At 50.9% G+C, this 25703-nt stretch overlaps 3 protein-coding genes and 1 long non-coding RNA gene across 6 annotated transcripts in view; 2 read left to right on the top strand and 2 right to left on the bottom strand.

Moving 5' to 3' along the window:
• Positions 1 to 1208, bottom strand: part of INSR (insulin receptor) — a 51344-nt gene extending 50136 nt beyond the window's left edge. For all 3 annotated transcript variants that reach the window (XR_014520975.1, XR_014520976.1, XM_083483619.1), the window contains exon 1: positions 1131 to 1208. Coding sequence is in view for 1 of the 3 variants with exons in the window: in XM_083483619.1 (XP_083339745.1) it covers positions 1131 to 1203 (73 nt within the window). In the remaining 2 variants the exon portion in view is untranslated. The remainder of the gene's footprint in view (positions 1 to 1130) is intronic.
• Positions 1155 to 15720, top strand: LOC310697656. Its single transcript, XR_014521143.1, has 2 exons — positions 1155 to 1318; positions 9878 to 15720. It is a non-coding gene; the product is annotated as an uncharacterized lncRNA (long non-coding RNA).
• On the bottom strand, positions 10741 to 18889 carry USE1 (unconventional SNARE in the ER 1; the record flags this gene model as incomplete). Its single annotated transcript, XM_083484141.1, has 8 exons — positions 10741 to 12301; positions 12405 to 12567; positions 13249 to 13279; positions 13763 to 13781; positions 14694 to 14846; positions 15908 to 15986; positions 16733 to 16782; positions 18689 to 18889. 8 exons carry the CDS (start codon positions 18887 to 18889, stop codon positions 12119 to 12121), a joined length of 879 nt encoding a protein of 292 aa, XP_083340267.1. The 3' UTR covers positions 10741 to 12118.
• RPL36 (ribosomal protein L36) lies at positions 18855 to 25570 on the top strand. Its single transcript, XM_083484282.1, has 4 exons — positions 18855 to 18988; positions 22431 to 22525; positions 24524 to 24658; positions 25419 to 25570. Exons 2-4 carry the CDS (start codon positions 22433 to 22435, stop codon positions 25506 to 25508), a joined length of 318 nt encoding a protein of 105 aa, XP_083340408.1. The 5' UTR covers positions 18855 to 18988; positions 22431 to 22432; the 3' UTR covers positions 25509 to 25570.
• Positions 25571 to 25703: the final 133 nt, after the last annotated feature.

Below are 25703 nucleotides of genomic sequence, written 5' to 3'. Positions count from 1 at the left end.
CCGCTGCCCGGCACCTGGGCTTGGCGTCTGCAGCCCAGTTGGGGCCCCTTGAGGTCCGCTATGGGGCAGAGATACAAAGAGGGGCCACGTCCAGGAAGCAAGGTTTTGAGTTCCCCCCTTGGGGGGCTGAGCTGCAAAAGCCAAGGCCGGTTTTCTCCTGACACCCGCAGTGAAGGGCCCACCCCACAACTCACTGACCCATTCACCCCCCACCCCAGGAGCCCCTCAATTCCCTCTCCTTCCTGTCCATTCACCCCCACCCCCTATTCCTGCCCCCCATTCTCCCTCTACCCCATTCACCCCCCACTCCACCTCAGGAGCCCTTTGATTATTTCCCCCCTCCTGTCTGTGCACCCCCTATTCCCTCCCCATATCCCCCCCTCTCTCCCCTTCTGCACCCCCCACATCAGGAGCCCCTCAGTTTTCTCCCTCCCTCCCTGTCCACCCCCCACATCCCCCCCACCTGAGGAGCCCTACCATTACTGTTTCCCCCCATACCCCCCACTCGCCTTTCTGCACCCTCCTGTCCTGCTCCCCCCATACCCCCACTCCCTATTTCTTCCCTTCACCCCCCCACCCCATATCCTACCCCACTTGACCCTCTTGTCCTACTCCCCCTACGTCTTAGCCTCCTATCCCCCACCCCTTCGCCCCCCTATATCCCTCCTCTCTCTCTCCCCTTCTGCACCCCCCACTTCTGGAGCCCCTCGCTTTTCTCCCTCCCTCCCTCCCGTCCCTTACCCCCTATTCCCCCATATACCCCCCCACCAGACAGTGGCGTAACGTGGGTTGTCAGCACCCGGGGCAAGGCAAGTCATTTGCGCCCCCTAACCCGTGGATTTGCGCCCCCTAACCCGTGGATTTGCGCCCCCTAACCCTAACCCCCAGATGTTGCGCCCGGCCCCCCTGCACCCCCCCACGCTACGCCACTGCCACCAGAGGAGTCCTACGATTACCATTACCCCCCACCCTATATCCCTCTCCCTCGCCTTTCTGCACCCCCTGTCCTGTTCCCCCCACCCCTTCGCCCCCCATATCCTCCCTCTCTTTCCCCTTCTGCACCCCCCCCCCACCTCTGGAGCCCCTCGCTTTTCTCCCTCCCTCGCCCCCCATCTCCCCCCCCCACTCACTCTCGGCGAGGCCCCCCCCGGCCAGGAGGGCGAGGGCGACCAGGGCGAGGAGCCGCCCGCCGGGCAGAGGCATGATGGCGGGGGGACCCCGGGCCCGACCGCGACCACGACGACGACGGCGAGGCCTCCCTGCTCCTCCTCCTCCTCCTCCTCCTTCTCTTTCCCTGGCGGGCGACGCTGCTCCCGAGGTAGGAAAGAGGCGGTGGCGGTGGCGACGGCGTCGCAGGCCCGCCTCCTCCTCCTCCTCCTTCGCCAGGCCCACCAGGCCCCGAGCTCGACGCCCGTCAACAAGCCGCCGCCTCCCCGGGGGAGGGAGCGCCAGAGAGAGAGGCCCCGAGGCGCCTCCTCACGAGGAGACCCGCCAGAGGAGGAGGAGGAGGAGGAGCCCGAGGGACGCCCCCCCCCAGCTCCGCCACCACCACGAGTAGTACTACTACTATTATTATTATTATTATTATTATTATTATTATTATTTAGTCAGCTCTCCCCCCCCCGCCCCTCCACAAAAAAGGTCTTTCGTTATTAGTATTATTGGTGTGGTTGCTATCACTAACATCCTCCTGGGGGGGCTAGTATTATTACTGCTATTATTATTATTATTATTATTACTATTAGTGCTGCTGCTGCTATTATTACAAACAGCCCAGATGGCTATTATGATTATTGCTGCTGCTATTATTATTATTACTAACACCCCAGGTGGCCATTATTATTATTATTATCATTATTATTATCATTATTATTTGGTCAGCTCATAGGCTGTCCTCCGCCCCCCCCCCCCGCCCCCCAGTCTTCGGCAGCTTTCATTATTAGCATTATTGCGGTTGTCATTATCACTTAACATCCTCCTGGGTGGCTATTATTATTATTACTAACAACTATTATTATTAGTACTGCTATTATTATTACTAACACCCCAGGTGGCTGCTGCTGTTGTTGTTGTTGTTGTTGTTGTTGTTGTTGTTGTTGTTGTTGTTGTTATTGCTATTATTATTACTAATACCCCAGCTGGCTATTATTATTAGTACTATTATTATTATTAATACCCCAGCTGGCTGCTATTATTATTATTATTATTATTATTATTATTATTATTATTATTGCTATTATTATTACTAACACACCCCAGGTGGCTATTATGATTAACATCCCAGGTGGCAATAATAATAATAATTACTACTACTACTACTATTATTATTACTATTGTTGGAAGGAGAAGAACAGCTACAGAACCACAACCATCGGGGGGGGGGGGGTGAGGGTGGCGGCTATTTTCTCCAAAGGTCTTCAGTGGCTTTCATTATTATTACTGCTATTATTATTACTACTAACATCCCAGATAGTTATTACTCCTCCTCCTAATGTTTTTGGTACCTTTCATCATCGTCATCATTATTATTATGACTGTTGTTATTATCGCTCCCACCTTCCTGGGTGGCTTCTACCATTATTGAAATGATTCCCATTATTCTTATTAGTTCAGCTCATAGGTTGCCCTTTTCCCCCAAAGGTCTCTGCTGCCTTTCTTCGTTATGATGGCTGTCATTAACACCCCTAGCAGCCTCCTGGGTGGCTTCCATTATTATGGAAATTAGGCTTATTATCATCTTTGTGCTGGTTGGATATTACTATTATTACTACTACTATTACTATTGTTGGAAGGAGAAGAACTATCCCTCCTTGGGCAACCTGCACAGAATTTTTGCTTAATGGTTGCCATCAATTTGATTTGAATTCATTTTTGTAATGCAATGTTTTTAGCGTGTTGCATTATTTTATTGTTGTTAGCCACCCGGAGCCCGGCTTCAGCTGGGGAGGACGGGATATAAATAAAAATTATTATTATTATTATTATTATTATTATTACACCACAACCATCTGGGGGTGGGGCTATTTTCCCCAAAGGTCTTGTGTGGCTTATTATTGCTGTTGTTATTATTATCGCCAACGACCTTGGAAGCTTCAATTATTATTGACATTATTGCCATTAATGTTGTTATATAAAATGATGCGCTTTGGGGACCCAGGCAACACCCCACCCCATTATTTTTTGATTATTATTATTATTATCATCATTGTTTGTTCTGCGCTTATCAGGATATTACCCACTATTGATTTCATTGAGCCGAGATTCCTTCATTGCATGGGGTTGGACTGGATGACCCTCGGGGGTCCCTTCCAACTCTGCGATTCTGTGATTTCTGGGGCAACAGCAAAGGCTTGTCATGCTCTGAGCAGGCTCCCTGCAAATCAATGGGTTTACACTGAGTAGGGCTGCTTTCACAAGGGCTTAATACCGCAGACAGGGTGTTTTCGCCACAAGGTTTAATATATTGGCTTTTCCACGGAAAAGGTAAATCAGGATTAAATGTGTGGGGGGGGGGGGAGGAATTCTGGCTGGCATTTCAATGCGAAATTTCAGGCGTGAAGAGCACTCATCCCATAATAAGCACCCGACCCGACTTAGCTGAATATCACCCATCCTAATTGGTTTCCTCTTGCTATGAATTGTGGATTTCCTTAAATTATGATTGGTTCCCTTAGAAACTGGCTGGTTTTCCATATTTTATTGATTATTATTATTGGCTCCCTTAATGACAATTACTACAGTTTCCCTTAATAATAATTAATGGCTGGCAGTAGTAGTCGTATTAACGAACATGCGCTCGCCACCTCCGGTCCTGTGGCAGGCTTAATAAACGTTAAGAAAATGTAACCATGTAAGAAATTGAAACAAATGGGCTAATTAATCGGGGGCCAAATGGGCACTGCTTGAGTCATTAGGAACTGATCGCTAATGAGCGAGTGGGGGAAAGTATATTTATTTATTTGTCATGGCTGCAGTCCTAGCCCTGCTTACTTCTGAGTAGACATAGGATTAGCTATTCCAGCTGGGGGAAAGGGGGAGCCCGATCATTTATTAATTGATTTATTTATTAATTAAGCACCCCGTTAATGGGCCACCTTCCTATAAGTCTCTTATTCTTGACCGGAGAAATTGAGAAGAGGGCATCTGATTGCTTGATGAGGACAGCAAAGAGGATTTAAATGTATTAATTACTGCTAATAATAGGGAGTTAATTAACCAGCTCACAAGAACAGCAAACTGAGGCTGACCCATATTGTAATAACGGAGGATACCAGCAGGTTAATTTGCTTGTTAATTACAAAGAAGAACAGATTAATTACAAAGAAGAATAGATTGATGACACCTCTGTTTATGGGGTTGCATGGTTATCTGCAGGGAATAAGGGGTCGCGGGTGTTGGACGTTATTCCTGGGAATATGACAACATATTAGTAACGATATTAATGCGGGGTTAATTTCTTAACTATTCAAAACCGCGAGGGATTAAGCTTTTATTCATGAGAATAAGGGAGCCTGATCTGAGTAAGAATTCGTTTGCAGCGAGGAAATAGCAGGGGGCGCGGAAACATGTTCCTGGATTAATTACACAAGGCACTGTGCATTTATGAATTCAGAGTTGGAAAGGGACCCTGAGAGTCAATCTAGTCCAGCCCCCTGCAATGCAGGAATCTTTTGCCCAACGTGGGGCTCGAACTCGCTTCCTGGAGAGTAAGAGTCTCCCGCTCTACCAACTAGGCTACCCCTTTGGGCATGATTAAAGGCAAAGGGACCCCTGACCATTAGGTCCAGTCGTGACCGACTCTGGGGTTGTGGCGCTGATATCGCTTTACTGGCCGAGGGAGCCGGCGTCCAGCTTCCGGGTCATGTGGCCAGCATGACCAAGCCGCTTCTGGCGAACCAGAGCAGCGCTGGATATGGTTTACCTTCCCGCCGGAGTGGTACCTATTTATCTACTTGTACTTTGTGCTTTCGAACTGCTAGGTTGGCAGGAGCAGGGACCGAGCAATGGGAGCTCACCCCGTCGCTGGGATTCGAACCGCTGACCTTCTGATCGGCAAGTCCTAGGCTCTGTGGTTTAACCCACAGCGCCACCCGCATCTTTACGGGCATGATTAACAGGGGGCAATTAATGATTCGACATGCTTTCGTTACCACTTGTTGCACATGCACTCATCCTGCTAATTAATTGCCTTCCCTTTCCCCCCCTTCACAACCACCCTGCGAGGTAGGATAAGCCAAGACGGGGAAAAAGTGTTGGAGGGGAGAGGGTTCTGGGCACCACAATTTAAGAAGGATGTTGACAATCTGGAAGGTGGGCAGAGGAGGGAGACCGAGAGGGTCAAGGGTCTGGAAGCCTGATGAGGAACGGTTGAAGGAGCTGGGGATGTTTAGCCTGGAAAAGAGGAGCCTGAGAGGGGATAGGACAGACATCTTCCAATATCTCACATGGAAGAGGGAACAAGCTTGTTTCTTCCTGCTCTGGAGGGCAGGACTCGAACTCGTGGCCTCAAGTGACAATAAAGGAGATTCTGACTAAACCTCAGGAACAACTTTCTGATGGTCAGAGCATTTCGACCGTGGGATGGACGGTGATGGATTCTCCTTCCTGGGAGCTTTTGATTCAGAGGTTGGATGGCCATGCTTTACTTGAGACCCCTGCTTTGCCGCGGGTTGGACTAGATGACCCTGCGGGGTCCCTTCCAGGTCTGAAACGCTGTGCTTCAATGTATTATCATTCAGAGGCGCACTGACAGTCAGAACATAACTACGGATCGCCTCCTCTTCTGTGAATTTTGTCTAATCCTCTTTGAAAGCCGTCCCGGCTGCCAGCCCTCATCCCCTCTCTCTCCAGAGGGCAAATTCCACGGGTTTTAACTCTGCGCCGCGCGAAGCCTTCTATTTTGTCTGCCTCAGAGCTTCCAAAACACGAAGCTTCCTCCAGTTTCCTTCCCCAAGGGAGCTGGGTTTAAACGCAGGGACCTGAGGCTGTTTGGGCCCTTTGCAACACTTGCAAATCCTTTGCAAACTGATTTCCTGGCAACCGAGGGAGAGAAAAACAACAAAAACCTCAGCTGCCTGACTTGTGTTTATTCTCAGCGCCCGCAGAACGTCTGCCATTATTATTATTTACTATTATTATCATTATTACTACTACAGTGGTCCCTTGGTTCTCAAGCTTAATCCGTTCCGGAAGTCCTTTCCAGAACCAAAGCGTTCCAAAACCAAGGCACGCTTTCCCATAGAAAGGAATGCAAAACGGATTAATCCCTTCCAGACTTTGGAAAACAACCACCAAAACAGCAATTGAACGTGGATTTTACTATCTAACGAGACCATCGAGCCATAAAATGGGAGCAATAAACAATGTACTGCAGTCACACAGTAAATCAATCAGTAGCTGAACTAAGTTCCACACAGTCACAACAAAAAAAGCAAAATAAATAGCAAAAACAGACGGACCTCAGCGTAACACTCAAAACTGAAGTGTGGCACTCAAATCGGAAGCGTAAAACTCAAAACAGAGCACGTTCATCTTCCCAAAAAAGTTCGCAAACCAGAACACTTCCAGGTTTGCAGTGTTTGGGTTCCAAGTTGTTTGAGAACCAAGGCGTTTGAAAACCAAGGGACCGCTGTATTTGTTAAATTTATATACAGTGGTACTTCGGGTTAAGTACTTAATTCATTCCGGAGATCCGTTCTTAACCTGAATCTGTTCTTAACCTGAAGCACCACTTTAGCTAATGGGGCCTCCTGCTGCTACTGCGCCGCCGGACCACGATTTCTGTTCTCATCCTGAAGCAAAGTTCTTGACCTGAAGCACTTTTCCAGGGTTAGCAGAGTCTGTAACCTGAAGCGTATGCAACCTGAAACATATGTAACCCGAGGTACCACTGTACCACCCTATACCCGGGGGTCTCAGGGCGGTTCACAGAATAAACTCAAGATATAAAACCACAAAATATCTAATTTAAAAACAAAACTACAACTCCCACCTGCCCGGCACAGCTGGGAGTTGTAGTTCAGAACATCTGGAAGGTGCCTGGTTGGGCAAATCCTGACTCTGCCCTCCTTGCCAGGCTGTCTGGGAGCGGGTTAATTATATGTAAAGAATGCAAGCCATTAACCATAAACCCAACCTGTTGCCACATGACCACCCAAAATACTGGACGGCATCCCATCAGCCGGGCATGAGTCAGAACCTCTCTGCCACCGTGCGCCCTGGATCCAGAACCGGGTTATTTATTAATTTCGCCTTATCGCGTTTTTAACCCCTCAAGACACTCCCTCGACGGGGCGTGCTAAACCCAAGGGCCCTCGCTCGTTCCTCTTCAAAACCATTTCTTTCCTTTTTTTTTTCTACATAATTTTTATTAAATTTTCTGTTTCACAGCTCCTTTTTACATCCTTCAGCTGTCAACGACTTCCCTTCTTTCCATTTTACATATCATAAATCCCTGCATATTTTACAAAAACTATACCATTCGGTGTTCCGTTATTGCATCCGTCAAAGCTTAATAACGCTGTTGAATTTATCTTAATGCTGCCAGCGTCTTCAGCTGTGCAGTTATTTCCCATATATTCAATAAAATCCAATTTTCTCTAAACGTATGTTCTTCTGGTTCTCTTATTCTATATGTTAAGTCTGCAAGCTGCGCATATTCCGTCAATTTAAGCTGCCGTTCTTCTTTGGTTGGGACCTCGCTCGTTTTCCATTTGGCGGCTAAAGAAACTCGGGCCGCAGTAGTGGCAGACGTAAAATAACCTTTTTTGTCACCTGTGTCTTCAAAACCATTTCTCCACCGCTAAACCACATTCAGGGAAGCCTCCGGCTTAATGGGTTAACAGTCTTATTACTCATGCACAGTTTGGTTTTCCTGTCTTTCGTTTTGCGGTTTGCAACCTGCGCTAAAATAATCCCAACCCGGCCTATCGTTCAGGAACCCCCATATTTTATATATGGCGCCCTGTAATGTTTTCTTCCAAAACGTTCAGGGTTTTTTGGGGGTAGACTTTGCCGTGTTCAATGTCTTCTTCCTTAGTTGACCTTTGTAATGTTTTGTTTTGAAACCTTAGCAGTAATATTTTTGTTTCCTGTTCATTAATGTTGCTTCGACTGCGTATGCTATAGTTGCTATATTTTTTATTCTGGATTGTAATGGGCGGGGTATAAATAATAATTATTATTACATGTGCTGTCAACAGCTTTGAGATTTTTTCCCTTGAAGATATAAAGCCATATAGAAACGAATTGAATAATAATAATAATAATAATATATGGCAGCTTTGGGCCTCCACTCAGAATTAAAAGCTGCTGCCATTGCTAGATAAGACTAGCATAGAATCGCAGAATTGTAGGACCTCCAGGGGTCATCTACCCCAACCCCTGGCAGTGTGGGAATCTCAGCTAAAGAATCCCTGGCCATACCACCTCTATTAAAAATAAGAACAAGGGAGGAGGAGCCCCAAGCCGAACGGCTCCTAACATTCGGAATAACTTTCGGAGGTCGGAATCCCATTTCTCGCCCTTTGGAGAGAACGCTGCCCACAATTGGAGGGGGCGGGGGGGGGGGTCACATGCCAGAAAGTGGCCTCAGCACCTCTGGGAACAGAGCAGCCTGAATGGGGCAGCTGTGCCCCCCGAAGGACCAGGTGTGCAGCCTGGGAGTCATTTTGGACTCACAGCTGTCCATGGAGGTGCAGGTCAGTTCTGTGTCCAGGGCGGCTGTCTCTCAGCTCCATCTGGTACGCAGGATGAGACCCTCCCTTCCTGCAGACTGTGTGGCCAGAGTGGTGCCTGCTCTGGTTATCTCCCGCTTGGACTACTGCCATGCGCTCTCCGTGGGGCTCCCTTTGAAGGTGACCCAGAAACTGCCAGTAATCCAGAATGCGGCAGCCAGACTGGGGACTGGGAGTGGAGACCACATAACACCAGTCCTGAAAGACCTACATTGGCTCCCAGGACGTTTCCAGGCACAATTCAAGGGGTTTGGTGCTGACTTTGAAAGCCCTAAATGGCCCAGTAGACCTGAAGGAGCATCTCCACCCTGGACACCGGGGTCCTCCTCCCAAGGGTCTTCTGGTGGCTCTCCATGGTTTTGGACTCCCAGCCTTCCTTGGAGACTGGCCTTGGGGTCTCTTGCATGCAATAGAGGTGTTCTGCAGACCTTTCCCTGTGGACGTTTCCGGCGCCAGGCCGCTCACCTCCCTAGGACCCTGAGACCCTCCCTGCCCGAAATCCCCTTGGCATCATCACTCACGCAAAAGAGCCGTTGCCGCTGGTGAATTTCCCCTCTTTCAGCTGTCACCTAGATATCACCACACACACACACACACAAAAACAGTAACTGGAATCTGGTTGCCAAAAGAAATTACATTCTTCCCGTCGCCGGGAATTCTCAGGGGCAAGGTGGGTTTCTTACGGGCAGCCTGGGCGGCAGAGAGCAGTAAATTACGACACTCACTTTCTTCCTTTGTTAACGAGGGGGGGGGGTGTAGGTGGGGGGCAACTGAATCTTCCGTGACCTCCTTTTCCACACTGCTTCTTCCATGCGTCGACCCGATATCTTTTGCTTCGGCATCACCAAAACTGGTTACTTTAAGGCTGGATTGCCGCAATGTGCTCTCTGTGGGGCTCCCCTCGCAAGGCCTTGCCGGGTGTTTCAAAAGCCGACAACCCATTTCAATTAGCATTTCGTCCATTATTATCTTGTTCAAAGTTTTAACCCCCCCCCCCAATTGATAGTCATTGCTTTGGCTTTCTCATAAACCATCTTTGGATTATTATTTTTAAAAACTGTATATACTTTACAAAATCAATCCCCACCCCTGCCCAATTAATTTATTTTCCCCTTTGTACCCCCTTTATCTCGCCTCCCAAGGCGCTCGAGACGAGTGTGTGTGGCTCTTCCCTTCGCCAGGCTACCCTTGCGACAAGCCTGCGTTGTAGGCCTGAGAAGCGACTGGCTCGAGGGTTACCCAGCCAGCTTTGTGCCCCGAGTGGAGATCTGAACCCTGGCCTGGCAGGACCCCTCTGTGCTCTTAACGGCCCCTCCTTGCCCCCTATCTCACTTACAGAGCCTGATCTCTAGCACGGATGGATATCAAACTCTGGTGGCGTTTTCTGAAGATCCAGAAAATTCTGCAAGCCCAGTTTAGTGGCACCCAACCCCGAAAGGGAAGCCCGCTTACCCAGAGGGCAGATTGAGGGCCCCTTCTGCCTCCCCCACCCCTGCCCTGGCCCTCCAGGACCCACGGCCTGGAAAGTTCCCCCAGCCAGAGGATATCCTCCTCCGTCACCAGCCGCTGGCACCAAGAGCTTGGGAAGCTGACCCCTCGCTGGTTCCTGCGAGCCTGGGAGCGCCAAGACGGCTTCTGCATCACCGCACCTCCCTTCCCGCTTCCTTCCAGGCGGGGAGAGCGCCGGCAGGATGAGGATCCTGCCACCTTAGGTGTGAAGAGAATGAAGGGCTTCCCAGAAGCGTCCCTCGCCCGCAGCAGGAAGCGCCAGAGGCTCCCGTTGCGGCAGAGCCATCTCAATCTGCCCCTCCGCCGGCAGGACACCTGCGTGGCAGGCAGAAGGCGCCAAGGCGTCTCCGGCTAAGCTGTCTCCCACGGAGGGGAGTTCCGCAGTTGAACTCTCCGCCGCTGAGTGCAGAGCCCCACGTCAAAGGGGGCTGCCCCCCAAACGCTGCCCCCCCAAACCGCCCCGGCCACACGCACGAAAGAATCACACCGTGGCAGCGAGTCGGATTTTGCTTTTAATGCGCGAGTGGCGGCAGGCAGGCTGGCTGGCGTTGCATCACTCGGCTCCCTCCCTGGCAGGGCGAAGTACATTTTCCGTGCGGCGGGGGGCAAGCAGAGGCTCATCGCTCTGGCGCAGGGAAGTGGGGGCGACGCAGAGCCCCGACGTTTGGGCGGCCAAGGCAGGGCCTCTGCCCCTCGGGGGACTGCGCCTCTCCTGGCCCACATGCCAAGCTGACTGTGCGCAGGGTGAGGCCCCCACTGGGGAGCGGCGCCTCTTTCTGCAGGTGATTCACCGCCGCTGCGAGGTGGGGGCGCCTTTGCTCTCGAAATGGGGAGGTGCCTCCGGCAGCCCTCTTCCCCTCGTTCCCCCTGCTGTCGCTGTGGCACATGCAGTCTAACCCCAGACGTAAGAACTGTGGCCAACACCCCCCCAAAGTTGTGTTTTCCTTTTTGGCTGGGAGGGAGAAAGAAGAGCAGAACCTGGCGGAGTCCTTATACCTGAATGTTTAGGACCTGGGGCTTTGGGGGGAGAAGAACAGAATAGGTGATCTTCTCTCCCCCCCCCCAACCTGCCCCAACTCGTCGGCCAAGAATCCCCCAGCTCCAGAGTCCTGGTTTTCCTCTGCAGGCAGCAGAACCTCATTAGAGGTAAAGGAAACCCCAACGGCCTCGTATTCCTCCTGCCAGGCCGTCCCCAAATGGTAGCTCAGCTGTGAAGGTGCACTTTTTTGGGGGGGGGATACAGGGGTTTTTACACGATGACAGAATGGTCGCCCTCATCCAGACAGGGACTCGGCTCCCTGAAGGTGGAAAGGTAGCAGTCAGGAGGAAGAAGAAATGTTCCTGTCAGATTCCCCCCTGCCCCCCGCATGCAACAGAGACTGGGCCTGGTCTGGCAACTCCGCCTCTGCCTGGGGAAACCAGGCTCTTGGAAGCAACCCCCATACCCAGGTCCCAAGCGGCTTGAACCCCCGACTGCTCTCCCTGCTCGGGCCCAGCTTAGGAGCTGAAGGAGCCTCCCCACTGTCAACCGTATAAGCAGGCGGGACGTTTTCTCCCAGAGCAGCTCCTTTCCAGCAAGTGTCTTCAGAGACTCCGTCAGAGAAGCGCCAGGAGCTCCCTTCCAGCGAGTGTCTTCAGAGACTCCGTCAGAGAAGCGCCAGGAGCTCCCTTCCAGCGAGTGTCTTCAGAGACTCCGTCAGAGAAGCGCCAGGAGCTCCCTTCCAGCGAGTGTCTTCAGAGACTCCGTCAGAGAAGCGCCAGGAGCTCCCTTCCAGCGAGTGTCTTCAGAGACTCCGTCAGAGAAGCGCCGGGGGGCCTCGGACTTTGTGGGGCGAACCGAGGAGTCGCCAGGTTGCCGCCCGCGGCCTGAGGAATCACCTGAGCTTGGGGAAGATACGGATGAAGAGGATCATGCTGATGAAGATGAAGCAGACGACGATGAGCATCAGCCAGAGGAACCAGTTGACGGACTTCTTGGCGTGCTGCTCCAGGCGGTCAGACTCGTCCTTCAGCTTCTCAAAGTTGTGGTCGGCCAGCTTGAGCGAGTGGGACAGAGTCTGCGTGGAAACACTGAGTTACAACCTGTGCAACTGGGGGGTGGGGGGCAGGCAGGGGGACCCACAAGCCATGCTCCCCCCGTCTCTTGAGTACCCGCCTCACCTGGTTGTCTTGCTTGATCACGTTCTGCGCCACCAGAGTGTTGTTCTTGAGGTTGCGCGCCAGGTGGAGCATCTCCTCGGCCAGCTTCTCCTGGATGCTGTGGTGGTGCTGGAGGACGGCGTCCAGCTCGGCGGCCGACTGCTTCTCGTCCGGGAGGGGGCCCCTGGGGTGTATCAACAGAGAGAGAGAGAGAGGGAGCCCTCCTTACATTTGCGCTCGGGGCTGTGCCACTGGTCCCTTCGCTCGCCAGGCACACCTACTCCTCCCTCCAACAACCCCAGAGAAGGGGGCCTGGGGCTGGCAGGCCTCAAGGAGCCAGTGGATCTGGGGGGGGGGGGCTGCTGCAGCCTGCTGTGGCTCCCCCCGCCCCACTGCTTGCCTGGACCACTCACCCACCAGCTCTCTCCTTCAAGCTGTACTGCACAGCACCACCTGCCTGTGACCAAGTGAACAGCAGCGTGACGACATCCTTACCTTTTTATTATATAGTAAAGGGACATCCAACTCCCAATAGACTGCGATCTACTCACAGTATTAAAAAATTGGCAGTTATTTGATCTACCCATTGTCGTTGGATGAAGCCAATGTTGTTGAGCTTTTTTTGGAACTTCTCCTACATCCCAGGAAGATCCTTCTTCCAGCCCAAGGTCCACATTCTGCAACTGCCTACCCCCCGCCCCCCCCCCCCGGACTGGCACACACTTTGTGTTCCTGGCAGAGCAAGCCAGGACAGCCCCACCCTCCCATTCCTGCCCCCCCCACCAAAACCCGGCCTCCCCAAATAGAACAAAGGACGTCTTCTGAGTCACGCCGCCCCAGAGCAAAAGCCCCGCGAGACACTCACGTGCGTTTTCTCAGGCTCGTCTCCTCCAGATCTGGGGAAGGAAGGAGGAAAAGGTTATGTCTGTGTTCATCAGCTGGGGGAGAGGTGCAAAGGAAAGGCCAGAGGCCAGCAGAAGGTGACCTGCAGGCGGACAGGGGTAGAGAGGGAAGGGTGGAGGCACAGCGCCCCAAAAGTAACGGCAGGCAGGCGGGGGAAGGAGCGACAGGGACCCCCAAAAGCTGACAGCCAGCCAGAAACAGTGAGCGCCCAGAGGATGGGATGATACAGGGTCCTACTCAGAGGAGACCCATTGAAATCAACAGACATGACTGAACTGAGGCCCTTCCGACTTTACAATTCTCCCACCCCGTGAAAACCGGTTTGATGAGCGACAGAACCGCCCCAAATGAACTCGAGGAGGAGGAGAAAGCAGTTCCGTCGGAAATAAAAATGGATCTCCCAAACCGGGCGAAATTGATTCCTCAAATAGACACAAAGGCGCCTTTTGTACGCATGGATCTGAGCAGACACTTACCAGGCAGGCGCGAGGGGTCCTGGTGAAGCAGAAAGGTGGGGAGGAAGAGAGAGAGAGCGTTCAGTGACAGGGGGGAATTGGGGTCGGAGGTACTGGGGCCTTTGGAGGCCTCCTGCCTCGTCGTAGGCTGAGGAACTACATTTGCCCAGGAACAGGGAATGCCAGGCTCCATGTGGCCCTCTGAACATCTCTACCCGGCCCCTGCGACACTCCCCAGGCCACCCCTCTCCCTGGCTCTGCTCGCAGCTGCCTTTAGCTCTTCGGCTTGGTGGACAGGCCCTGAATCAAGTGACTTTCCTCCTTCCAAGTTCTCTTAACCCTGCTCAAGGTTGTCTTCCGAACTAGCCAGCTATTTAACTGGGAATCAACCACAGCCAGTCCATCCTTTGCAAAGTGAGACTTGCCCCAAAATGGCAACCAGATACAGTCGTACCTTGGATCCCAGACGCCTTGCGAGTCAGCGGTTTTGGCTCCCGGATGCCGCAAACCCGGAAGCGAGCGTTCCGGTTTGTGAACACTTTTCGGAAGCCGAACGTCCGACGCGGCTTCCGACTGAGCGCAGGAAGCTCCTGCAGCTGATCAGAAGCCGTGCCTCGGTTTTTGAACCATTTCGACTCCCGGAACAGATGTAAGTTCGACAACAGAGGTCCGGCTGTATCTGTTTTTGTGACTGCAACCTCGGTTTAAGGAGCCATTGGCACCCAGCTGGCATAGCTAACACTGGTTCCTAGAAGGGCACAAAAGGATTCCCCCACCCTGAAGTTGGCCTGTCCCTAAAGACAGAAGATGCCATTGAGGGAGACCCCACACAGAAACAGGGGCCCACACAGAGAGCCAGAGCCGAGGTGAAGGAAGCAGCGAGCCCAAGCGACCCCCCAGGGGAAGCGGCGAGAGGATCCACCGCCGCCAGCCTCGGCCGGTGAGACATAACTGTACCAAGAAGCTCGTTCCTCATCTCGCCCGTGTAGCGGGCCTTGGTCTGTAGGTGCACCGTCTTGGTGGCCGGCGTCCTCTCCTTGGTGGTGGTGGGGGTCCTCCCGGGGGCCAGGAACTGGTTGGCCAGGGCCTTTTCAGACGACGACGACTGCGGAGGAAGAGAGAGAGAGGGAGAAAGGGGCCTGCGACTGTGATAGGAATTTTATGGTCTTAGATATATGGTAATGTTCATAAGTGTGCCAACCAAGCACGAACATAGATCAGCACCTGGAACCATTTTGATTCCTAAACTGAGCAAATGTTTTCTCTGCAAGGTCAAAGTGGAAAAGCCTCCCCATTGTCTTTTCCTTCACAAATCCTGTCTTAAGGGTATGTCTGTGTTTGAATAGGGTGTGAGCCTGTGACCTGGCCCAGGAACTAAGCACACTGTATTTTTTGCTCTATAAGACGCACCTGACCACAAGACGCACCTAGTTTTTGGAGGAGGAAAACAAGAAAAAAAATATTCTGAATCTCAGAAGCCAGAACAGAACTGCTGCGCAGTGAAAGCAGCAATCCCTCTTGCTGTTCTGGCTTCTGGGATAGCTGCGCAGCCTGCATTCGCTCCATAAGACGCACACACATTTCCCCTTACTTTTCAGGAGGGATAAAGTGAGTCTTATAGAGCAAAAAATATGGTATTTATCATTACGAAAGATTGGCCAGGCTCGCCAGGCAATCCAATCAAGTAACCTGCCAGACAGGAGATAAACAACAACAGGAGAAAACAACATTCAAATTTCTGTTTTAGACCGCCTTTTCTGTGAAGTATCTGAGGGGTGGTCTTAGGTTACACCCCTTCTGTGATGCATGTCTGATGTTTCTGGGGGTGGTCTTGATCTACAGGGTGGCAATTTCAAAAGTCTTTATAAGGCCTTGCACACCATTTTTCTGGGTCCCTCCTCTCTCCTGCGTGTGAGGGGAACACCCTGTTGCAACAGATCAATAAAGATCAGGCTCACTAGCTGCTTTGCTTCTCAATATTCTCTGCTTGGCCTCTGTTCTTCTCTCCTACCAATAGGGAACCTATGTAAGGACTCTATATGGGCTCTTGGGTACCCCATAAGGGAAGAAGGGCAATTTTTGTTTACAACACGACGACGCAGCCCGGCCTTCTGCTATTGGGGAGAAGGCCCACCACGAAGGAAGTCCACACACAACGGGCCTTACCAGCTTGTCTGCTTCCAGCAGCCCCTTCAGGAAATCCACCTTGCGGGAATATTCGTTCAGCACCTCGGGAGCAGGTTTGCTGAAAGGGGAACATCGGGACGTTAAGGAAAGTGCCTGGATCAGGCCGGTGGACTGCCTGGTCTCTGGCATCCCTGCTCTCCCCCTGCCTGAAACCCAATGGTCCAACATGGCAGAAAGCAGTTTCCTCTGTTCCTACATCTGTTTTGCTAAGATTCTGGAGAAGGCCCTTGAAGTCAACAGTGTGATGCAGCAGCAGAAAAGGCGAGTGCTGTTCTAGGCTGCCTCAAGAGAAGTCCATTCTCTGTAGTCCCCAAACATTCTGCTCCATTCTGCCTTGGTCAGACCCCACCTGGAGTCCCGAGTTCAGTTCTGGGTACCTCCAGAGGAGATTGACAAGCCGGAGGGCGTTCAGAGGAGGGTGACCAAGACGATCAAGAGTCTGGAGACCCAAGCCTTACGAGGAACGGTTGAAGAAGTTGGGAGTGTTCAGCCTGGAGAAGAGGAGGCTGAGAGGAGATATCTGAAGGGCTGTGTCACATGGGAGATGGTGCAAGCTTGGCTTTCTCCTGCTCTGGAGGGGAGGACTCGAACCCAGGCCTTCAAGTTCCAAGAAAGGAGATTCTGACTAAACACCAGGAAGAACTTTCTGAAGGCAAGAGCTGTTCGAAAGGGGAAGGGACTCCCTCAGACTCTCCTTTCTTGGGGGTGTTTAAGCAGCGACTGGAAGCTTTGGTTGGGATTTCTGCCTTGCAGAATTCTATGGTTCTGAGGCCTCTGCAGATCCCACCAGGGAAAGGAACTCACCTGGAGTGTTTCTTGAGGTCCAGGAGCATCTCTTCCAGGGCAGAGACGTACTGGGAAGGAAAGAGAGGGAACTGGTGTGAGCAGCACTGGGCCAGAGCCTTCGTCAAGCGAAGGAGCATTCGGTTTGGAGGTGCCACAGAAACCCACCTTCCGGTAACCTATTTAGGGCATTTAAAGGGGCTTTTCGTGGCCGCACTTCTTCGCAGAGAAGTAAGGAGGAAAATGTACAAATGCTAAAAGATTTAAATAGAAAAATTCAGGTAGCCACAAGTTGGGAGGGAAGGAGGTCGACATTTCAACTGAATCAATATCATAGAAAAATGTTATGGTATTTTAATAATATAAAATGGAAATTTAATAAATATTGCATTTTAAAAAAAAAGATTTGGAAGAATCTGGTTTTATTTCAAAACTTAACTGGGATAATTGTGTGATTTATTTTGTAAAACCATTCCCCCCCCCCAAAAAAGGGGGTGGTCAGGCCCTCCTGTCCTCTCCCAGTGGCTGGCTACATGCACCAGTTTGCACCAGTTCCAGTTGCAACTGGAAGCAGGATTTGACTGTAGCAGCAGCAGCAACTCTCCCCACTTGCAATTCCTAGCAGAGTGTTAGGACTTAAGGGACGTTCCCTGCCTCCAACGGTGGAGGGGGACCACGAGGGGACAGCAACCCTCTGGCTCTGAACGGACCCATGACGTGGCAGGTTGATGGGGGGGGGGCGGAGAGGCTCGCTCTGTCAAGGTCCTCCCAAGGCAAAGCTGGAGCGGAGCCCCTTTAGGCCGAGGGCGACACCCAGTGGCGACCGTGTGGCAGGTGGCAGGACATTCCGTGAGATTGCCTTCCACGGCCGGAAGGTTGCCAGCGCTCCAAAAACCTTCTGAAATTACAACCTTCTGGTTAGGGGTGCCACCAAGACCCTCCCCCCCAGCTTAAAAAGGAACTTAAAAATGGAAAGACCCTCTCAAGGCAAAGCTAAAAAAATGGAGTATAAACACCAACAACTGGGAAACAGTTGCCTGCGAGGGCTCCAGTTGGAGAACAGCCTTTCCCAAAGGTGTCCTGGCTTTGAAGACACTCGAACTCAGGACGCAAGGGAGAAATGTGCCAAGAGGAAGGCATGCTTGGCAAACACTCACCGGGATCAACTCCTGCCTGGAAATCAATGTCCCCACTGTGGAAGGATGTGGGGATCCAGAACTGGCCTCCACAGTCACTTACAGACTCCTTGTTAAGACCATGTTTATGGAAGACAATCTGACTCGGCTATGAGGGATCGAAGATGAAGTTGTGTGTGTGTTTAAAACCACCTCTCCATTTTTGCTACAATATATGACCTCAGAGATCTTCTTTGTGTTTTCAGATTCCTTGCATCTGTTACACAGACGTAAGGCCGAGACTGGTGGCTGGAATGTGTGATCTAATCCAGACATGCCTTTCATCTTGTGCCTTGACGTTTTAATTTGTACTTTTTTTAAAAAAAATACCCATTGCTATGCTGCTCCATGAACTTTCTTGAGCCTCGGGGCAGCATAAAAATTAGTAAACGACAAAGCACAACTGCTGATAATAATTGCAAAGACTGTTTGTAAATAATGCGTGTCTACTTGTAAATTTACATTGAGCCATTTAAGTGATCTTCAGACTTATTGGATTCGAAGTTGTTTATAATCCAGGAAAGATTTTTCAATTCTTTTAACAAGTGAAAGCATTTATAATGGTTATTTTTGATTCTTATAATACGGAGAGTATATGAAATTGCATTTTTTTAAATGAAAACCCCAAAATCTGATAATGGACGCAGGCAGGCGGCCCACAGGTGCTGCTCTTGGCAGGGAAAGCTGCCCCTGCCGGATGCCGGCCTGCCAGGCGGCTGCCCAAAGGGGGCGGCTCCCCCCGTTCCCATAGCAACCCCGCCCTGCATTGTGGGTCCCCGCCCCTCGCCCGCCGCGCACGGACCTTCTCCAGGCGCCACTCGTCCGGCCCTCGCCGGTCTGCCGCCAGCGCCTCGCAGCGGCTCAGCAGCCGCACCAGCTTCAGCTCCGCCCGGGGAACCGGCATCACCGTCGCCGCCATGTCAGAGCCAGAAATGACAACTTCCGGGTCAGGACGATCACATCCGTCCTCTCTGGGAAGCGGCGTCTCTATGGTGTCCTCCATTTCCGGCGGGGCTGGGTCGCGCAAGCGCACATAGCCGCCTCCTCCACTTCCGGCGTTCCTTTTTCCGGCGGGACCTGGAGGGAGCAGCAGCGGCGGCAGGTGAGCTCCGGCGGGGCGGCCAGGCAGAATCCGCGGCCATCCTCCGCGGCGGGGCGGCGGGCGAGGCGGAGGGGAGCCCGGGGGAGGCGAGGGGGCTCCGGCCGAGGCGGGGCGGAGGGAGGCGGCTCCGCGCGGGGCGCCCTTTCCAGGGCCAGGCGGGGCCCCATGGAGACCCCACTAGGCCATGGATGGAGGCCGAGCGGGGCCCCGGAGCATGCTGGGAGGTGGCGCCCCCCCCCAGAAAGAAATGGGGGGCGCATTACGCCCAAAGGGCCCAAAAGACCAGAGAAATCTGAAATCTGCAGGGCCAAAACTAAAGAAATGGGGGCAGTTTCAAAGAAACCATCGTGAAAAGCTCCTTTTTTAAAAATAGATGCCTTATTGGTTCAGAGCTTTATAAGAGAAAAGTGCAATAGGCAAAGTGAGGAATAAAAAAATAAGCAACTATTCCTGCTTTTAGAAGGCAGCCCTGTTTAGGGAAGCTTTTAATGTTTGATGTGTTACAGTATTTTAATATTTTTCTGGAAACTGCCCACAGTGGGTGGGGTTTAATTAAATTATTATTATTATTGTTGTTGTTGTTGTTGTTTCGTGTATACATTTGTGATTAAGTTTTTTTACAAGGCTTCCGATCTTCCCCTTTTGTTCCCGAATCAAATTCCTTAAATACCCGCCTAGACTTTAGTTTCTCCATGCGATTTGACTTAGTCAGTTTAGTTTTATAAAATTAGCCTCATTGCACATCGAAGCTCAACCAATGGATTGCTCTTTTGGCAACGTTCTTTTACGTAGACTCTGTGTATATCCCACCCCATTGCGAACTGTGCCAGTCGTTAGTGGGATTGCAATTTCACTTGTAGCGTTACAGTGAGGGGGGGAAGTATTTGATCCCCTGCTAAATTTGCCCCTTTGCCCCCTGACGAAGGTTTGACCAGTCCGTAATTTTAATGGTAGGTTTATTGTAGCTGTGAGAGACAGAATAACAACAGGAAAAACCCCAGAAGACAAAAGTCAGAGATGGATGTGCGTTCTAATGAGTGAAATAAGTATTTGATCTGGTATTTTCATTGTGTAACGAGCTGAGATTAGAAGTACCTGCTGTAAGGTCTTACCTGTAATCCCAGAGTTTTGTAATAATGGTAATTATGCCTTACTCGGTGGAATTTTCTGGGTAGCCTGGCCATTCCTTGGAGATGGTAAACACTTAGTTTCTGAATCTCTTGCGCATCTTGGTAGTTTGCTCAGCTTAACAGATACTTGCCAGGCGGTATTTTGAAAGGGAGGTGTAAGTCCCTGCAGTCCAAATGGAAAGACAATTATTATTGTTCCCCTTTCCTTCCTCCTTGCAGAGAAAGAGTTGAGATCAACTTGGGAGAGTTGCTGTCCTGTACACGGGGTTTCTATACTTATGTGTTTGCCTGGTACATTTATGAACGTTTTATTCTACATTGGAGACCTTAGAATTCTTATAGGGGGTGCAAGGTGGCAAACAAACAATATTATTTTATTATTTTTATTATAGTTATTATTGTAATTGTTGTTATCTTTAGTCCTGCTCTGTATGCGATCCCTTTGCAAAAGATGACTTAGTACTTGGTGGCAAAACCCTTGTTGGCAATTTCAGACGTTTCTTGTAGGTGGCCACCAGGTTTGCACACATCTCAGGGGGGGGGGTATTTTGTCCCACTCCTCTTTGCAGATCTTCTCCAAGTCAGTAAGATTTTGAGGCTGATGTGTAGCTACTCAAACCTCCCTCCACAGATTTTTGAAGGGATTAAGGTCCGGAGACTGGCTTAAGACAAAAAGAGCTACTTGGACCGAAGAAAAAAAACCTGGGAGCCGCAAAACCATTGCAACATTTAAAACAGTGGGGAGTGTCGGGGCACACAATGTGCCTCCTCCCCTCGCTAGTATCCACCCCAGAGCAGCGGCAAAGGTGTAAAAGAGCCATTGGCGGCTCCGGAGCCGCGGGTTGCAGACCCCTGGGCTAGGCCACTCCAGGATCTTAATGTGCTTCCTCTTGAGCCACTCCTTTGTTGCCTTGGCCGTGTGTTTTGGGCCATTTTCCACCCATTTTCAGTGCCCTGGTTTGATTGCTTGCTTCTGTCGACAGGTGTCTTTTGGTACTGTAACGAGCTGGGGTGATGGGCCAGACCTCTCCCTTACAGCAGGTGCTTCTAATCTCAGCTCGTTACATACAGTGAAGATACCAGGTAGCCTGACACCTGGCTGGTTGAGAGGGGATCAAATACTTATTTCACGCATTATTATGCACATCAATCTGGGATTTCTGTCTTCTGGGTTTCTGGGGGTTTTTTCCTGTTGTTGTTCTGTCTCTCACAGCTACAGCAAACCTACCATTAAAATTATGGACTGGGCGTTTCTTCACCAGACGGCAAAAGGGCAAATTTAGCAGGGGATCAAATACTTTTCCCCCCTCACTGTAAGTGAGATATAAAAATTTGGATTGTTGTAAAAGATGCAGAAGGAAAGAGTTAACAATAAGACCCCCGTCCCCAAAGGGGAGAAGTCCAGGAGATTCTTGGGAATCTTGTTTATATAGAGTATGTTAGCTGTGATTGTCAATTTTAATGTGGAAAATCAAATTTTGGGGATGGGGGGATAAAGAGGAAGAAATGACTAAGCCCCATGGAACTCCTTGCCACAAGGTATGGGGGTGTCACAGGCATAGATGGCTTTAAAAGGGGACGAGAGGGGAAATGAAAATAAAATCTAGCCCAAAGTGTCACCCAGTTGCCCCAAAGCCATGCTTCTCAAACGGGGGTCCCCAGCAGCTGTTGGACTACAAATCCCATCATCCCTCGACTCTGACATATTCAGTGGCCAGGTCTTGTGCTGCTAGGATTGACACATGTGCCATTGAAGGTTTGATTGACATGCTCTGTGCGCTTTCATGCTTTGCTGTGGCCATAATAACAGATTCGGAGTTGGTCGGTCGGTCGCTGACCACTGGTCCTGCTGGCTAGGGATGAGATGGGAGTTGTAGTCAGACAAGAATCCTTGTTTGAGAAACGCTCCCTCGCCGTGGCTTCTGGTATTATTCAGCTGCACAGCTAGCAGCCATCATTGCTCACCGCCTCTTCCTCTCTGAATGTGTCTAATGTGTTTTTATTATGTATTTTGCGGTTTTAGATCTTGATTTGATTCTGCCCCAGGTATAGGGCGATATATAAATCCAATAAATAATTACAATAATCCTCTTTGGAAGCCCCTAAGGCTACAGCCGTCACTGCCTCCTGTGGCAGGTAGTTCCACAGGTTACCTGTCCATAACTGTGGCTCTCCTCATTTGGAGAATGCAATCAGAACCACCTTCATATCCTTGCTCAGCCCCAAAGGGTGGCCTTGACCTCGCCTACCTCACAGGGTTGTTGTACGGTGGGTGTAGCTGTGGTAATAACAACCTTTCTCTCTCTCTCTAGCCATGGCGATCCGCTACCCGATGGCCGTGGGCCTGAACAAGGGCCACAAGGTGACCAAGAACGTGGTGAAGCCACGCCAGTGCCGACGCCGTGGGGTGAGTCTGGGGTCGGGGGAAAGGGGGGTGGGTTGCTGGGCTCTCTCAAACTCGTCTGCGACCCGGCCCTCTAGATGTTTTGGGACTACAGTTCCCATCATCCCTGACCACTGGTCCTCTTAGCTAGGGATGATGGGAGTTGCAGTCCCAAAACATCTGGAGAGCCGAGTTTGGGGGTGCCTGCTGTAAAGGATCTGCAACTGCCAGGCGAGTGTTTCCTCAAACTTGGGGTCCCCAGCTGTTATAGACTACAATCCCCATCATCCCCTGCCCACCCACCGGTCCTGCTAGATGGGAACGGTGGGAGTTGTAGTCCGGCAAGGGCTGGTGACCCCCAAGTTTGAGAAACAACGCTGCTTAAGCTGACAGAATATTCGCAGCTTGCAGACTGAGAGAACAATAAGAACTTGACATTTAGAGGAGATTGGAAGACGTTTATTGAATATATGGGGGAAACTGTGTATACTTGAAAACGCTGGCAGCATTAAGATAAATTAAACAGTGTAGGTAAGCTTGGGTGGAGGCAATCATGGAATGCCAAATGGTTTAGTTTATGTAAAATGGGCAGGGATTTATGATGTGCAAAGCGAACCATGGAAGGAGCAGGAGGGAAGTCATTGATCTTTGAAGGATGTTAAAATGAGTGTTTTCAAATTGCTGAACAGAAAATTTAATAAAATATGTGTGTGCCTCCAGAGACCTAAAACAAACCGGTGTTCTAGTCTTCATGACTCTGAACAAAGGCCCAGTTGAATAGGAGCCTTAACCCAAGTCGCCCACCCGGCCCTCTGTCCACAGTGGCTGCAGCGCTTCCCGTTGCTCTCAGGGTAAATGCTTAAAAATAAGTGTACACCGAAAACGTTGGCAGCGTTAAGATAAATTCAGCTGTGTAAATAAGCTTTGATGGGTGCAATAATGGAATACTGAATGTTTTAGTTTTTGTGAAATATGCAGGGGTTTATGATACGTAAAAGGAGAGGATCATCGATATCTTAAGCATGTAAACAGGAGTATTTTGAATTGTAAAACGTAAGAGTTAAAACAAATGGTGTATACAATGGAACCTTGGTTGTCAAATGTCTCCATTGTCGTATGTTTCGGATGCCGAATGTGGCTTCCACTTGGAGTTTCCCTATTGTGTTGAGGCTCCCGCTTTCAGAACGGTCTTCTGGAATGGATTACGTTCGAAAACCGAGGTTCCACTGTGTGTGTGTGCATATATGTGTGTACCCTATTTTTGCTCCATAAGACGCACACATATTCCCCCTTCCTTTTTAGGAGGGAAAATGTGTGTCTTATGGAGCAAAAAATACGGTTCTTGCTGGCTTTCCCCGAGGAGGGAGCAGGGCAGCCTGTCAATCCCTTCCTCCTCCTCGGAGAAAAGCCCCCAAGAGCCACTGCCAGGCTCTGCTCAGCGCTGGGAAGCCAGCAGAACAAGAGGTGCTGTGCAGCTATCGCAGGGTTTAAAGCAAGAGCCGCTTACATGCTCTGGGCAGAATATTTTTCTTCTTGCTTTCCCCCTCTAAAAACTAGGTATGTCTCATGGAGTGAAAAATAACGGGGTGTATGTATATGCCGTATTTTTTGCTCTATAAAACACACAGTTTTCCTGGTAAAAAGGAAGGGGAACTGTGTGTGCGTCTTATGGGGCGAATGCAGGCTGCGCAGCTACCCCAGAAGCCAGATCAGCAAGAGGGATTGCTGTGCAGTGCTCCCCCTTGCTGCTCTAGCTTCTGGCTTCATCCTGCTGCCCTGAGGTCCAGGCTTTGTGGGGCTATCCCTGGCTTCTGCAGGAGGTTTAAGTGTATATGTGTGTAAATAGCAGTAGGAGGCTTGTGGAATTGACAAATCTATTGCTCAAGGTCTGACTTGAATCCGAGATGAAGAGTCTTGTGCTCTGCCAGCTTGAGTTAAACTCAACAGGGCCAAAAAACAACACCAGAAACGAGTATTTTTCCCCACTGTCTTGCTTTAATTCTTGTATTTATTCTCTTCCAGCGGCTGACCAAACACACCAAGTTTGTCCGCGACATGATCCGGGAAGTGTGCGGCTTTGCCCCCTACGAGAGGCGCGCGATGGAGCTTCTCAAGGTCTCCAAAGACAAGCGAGCTCTGAAGTTCATCAAGAAAAGGGTGAGTGCTCCAAAATGCAGGGGCCAGGATGGGGGAGCCTGCAGGGTTATACTCGAGTAGAAGCTGACCCACCCAATTTTAGAACCAAAAAGTGGGAAAACTTGACTCGAGTATAAGCTGCTTCACCCCACCACAAACCTGGGGGTGGTGGAAGGACAAGCAGCCCCAAAGGAGCAGTTCCTCCTCCGCTTGCAACAGCGAGAGGTGGGACCAGTGGCGAAAGGGCTCCTTTTGGGCTGCTCATCCTGCCACCTCACTCGAGTATAAGCAGAGGGTGGCTTTTTCAGCATAAAAAATGTGCTGAAAAAGCCGGCTTATACTCGAGTGTACCGTATTTTTCGCCCTATAGGACGCACTTTTCCCCCTCCAAAAATGAAGGGGAAATGTGTGTGCGTCCTATGGGGCGAATGCAGGCTCCTTGGCTTCAGCGAAAGCAATGCGAAGCCTCCAAAGCGCAGAGGGAGCGCTCCCTCCATGCTCTGGAGGCTTTGCATTGCTTTTGCTGAAGCCTGGAGAGCGAGGCGGCACCCCTGAGACCACAGCAGAGAGTGGTACCTGACTCCCCCCTCCAGCATTTATCCGCGGGGGGGGGGTTTGCAAGTGTGCCCCCCAAGTGCACACAATGTCCAGAGCAGGGCCTCCCGAACTTTGACTCTTTTCAGCTAAAATTCCCATCATCCCTTCTGGCTAGGGGTGATGGGGGCTGGATCCCCCTGTGCACCCCCCCCGGTCTCTGAGTGCTTCTTTTTTGCTTCCGCAGGTGGGCACCCACATCCGCGCCAAGAGGAAGAGGGAGGAGCTGAGCAACGTCCTGGCGGCCATGAGGAAAGCAGCTGCCAAGAAGGACTAGCAGCTCCCTGTTCCCCCACCCCAAAAAGAAAGTACCCAATAAACATATTTCAAAGAAATAAATCTGGAAGCGTCATCTGTGGGGATTGAGGGAGACCGAGGGGGTGGCTTACCATATTTTTCGCTCTAGGAGACGCAGACTCGGCACAGCTCTTGCTGGCTTTTCCGGGAGGGGGGAGAAGGGACTGAGGGGCTG

The sequence above is a fragment of the Podarcis liolepis genome, assembly GCF_965112155.1.
Source record: "Podarcis liolepis genome assembly, chromosome: 18".
NCBI classification, from domain to species: Eukaryota; Metazoa; Chordata; class Lepidosauria; order Squamata; family Lacertidae; genus Podarcis; species Podarcis liolepis.
This window is presented reverse-complemented; position numbering and strand designations above follow the sequence as displayed.

Bases quoted from the DNA above. Each gene is read 5' to 3' on its own strand.
- RPL36 (XM_083484282.1), top strand. From the start codon at position 22,433: ATGGCGATCCGCTACCCGATGGCCGTGGGCCTGAACAAGGGCCACAAG. The intron at 22,526-24,523 runs GTGAGTCTGGGG...ATTCTCTTCCAG, and splicing joins GCCAGTGCCGACGCCGTGGG to CGGCTGACCAAACACACCAA. The intron at 24,659-25,418 runs GTGAGTGCTCCA...TTGCTTCCGCAG, and splicing joins TGAAGTTCATCAAGAAAAGG to GTGGGCACCCACATCCGCGC.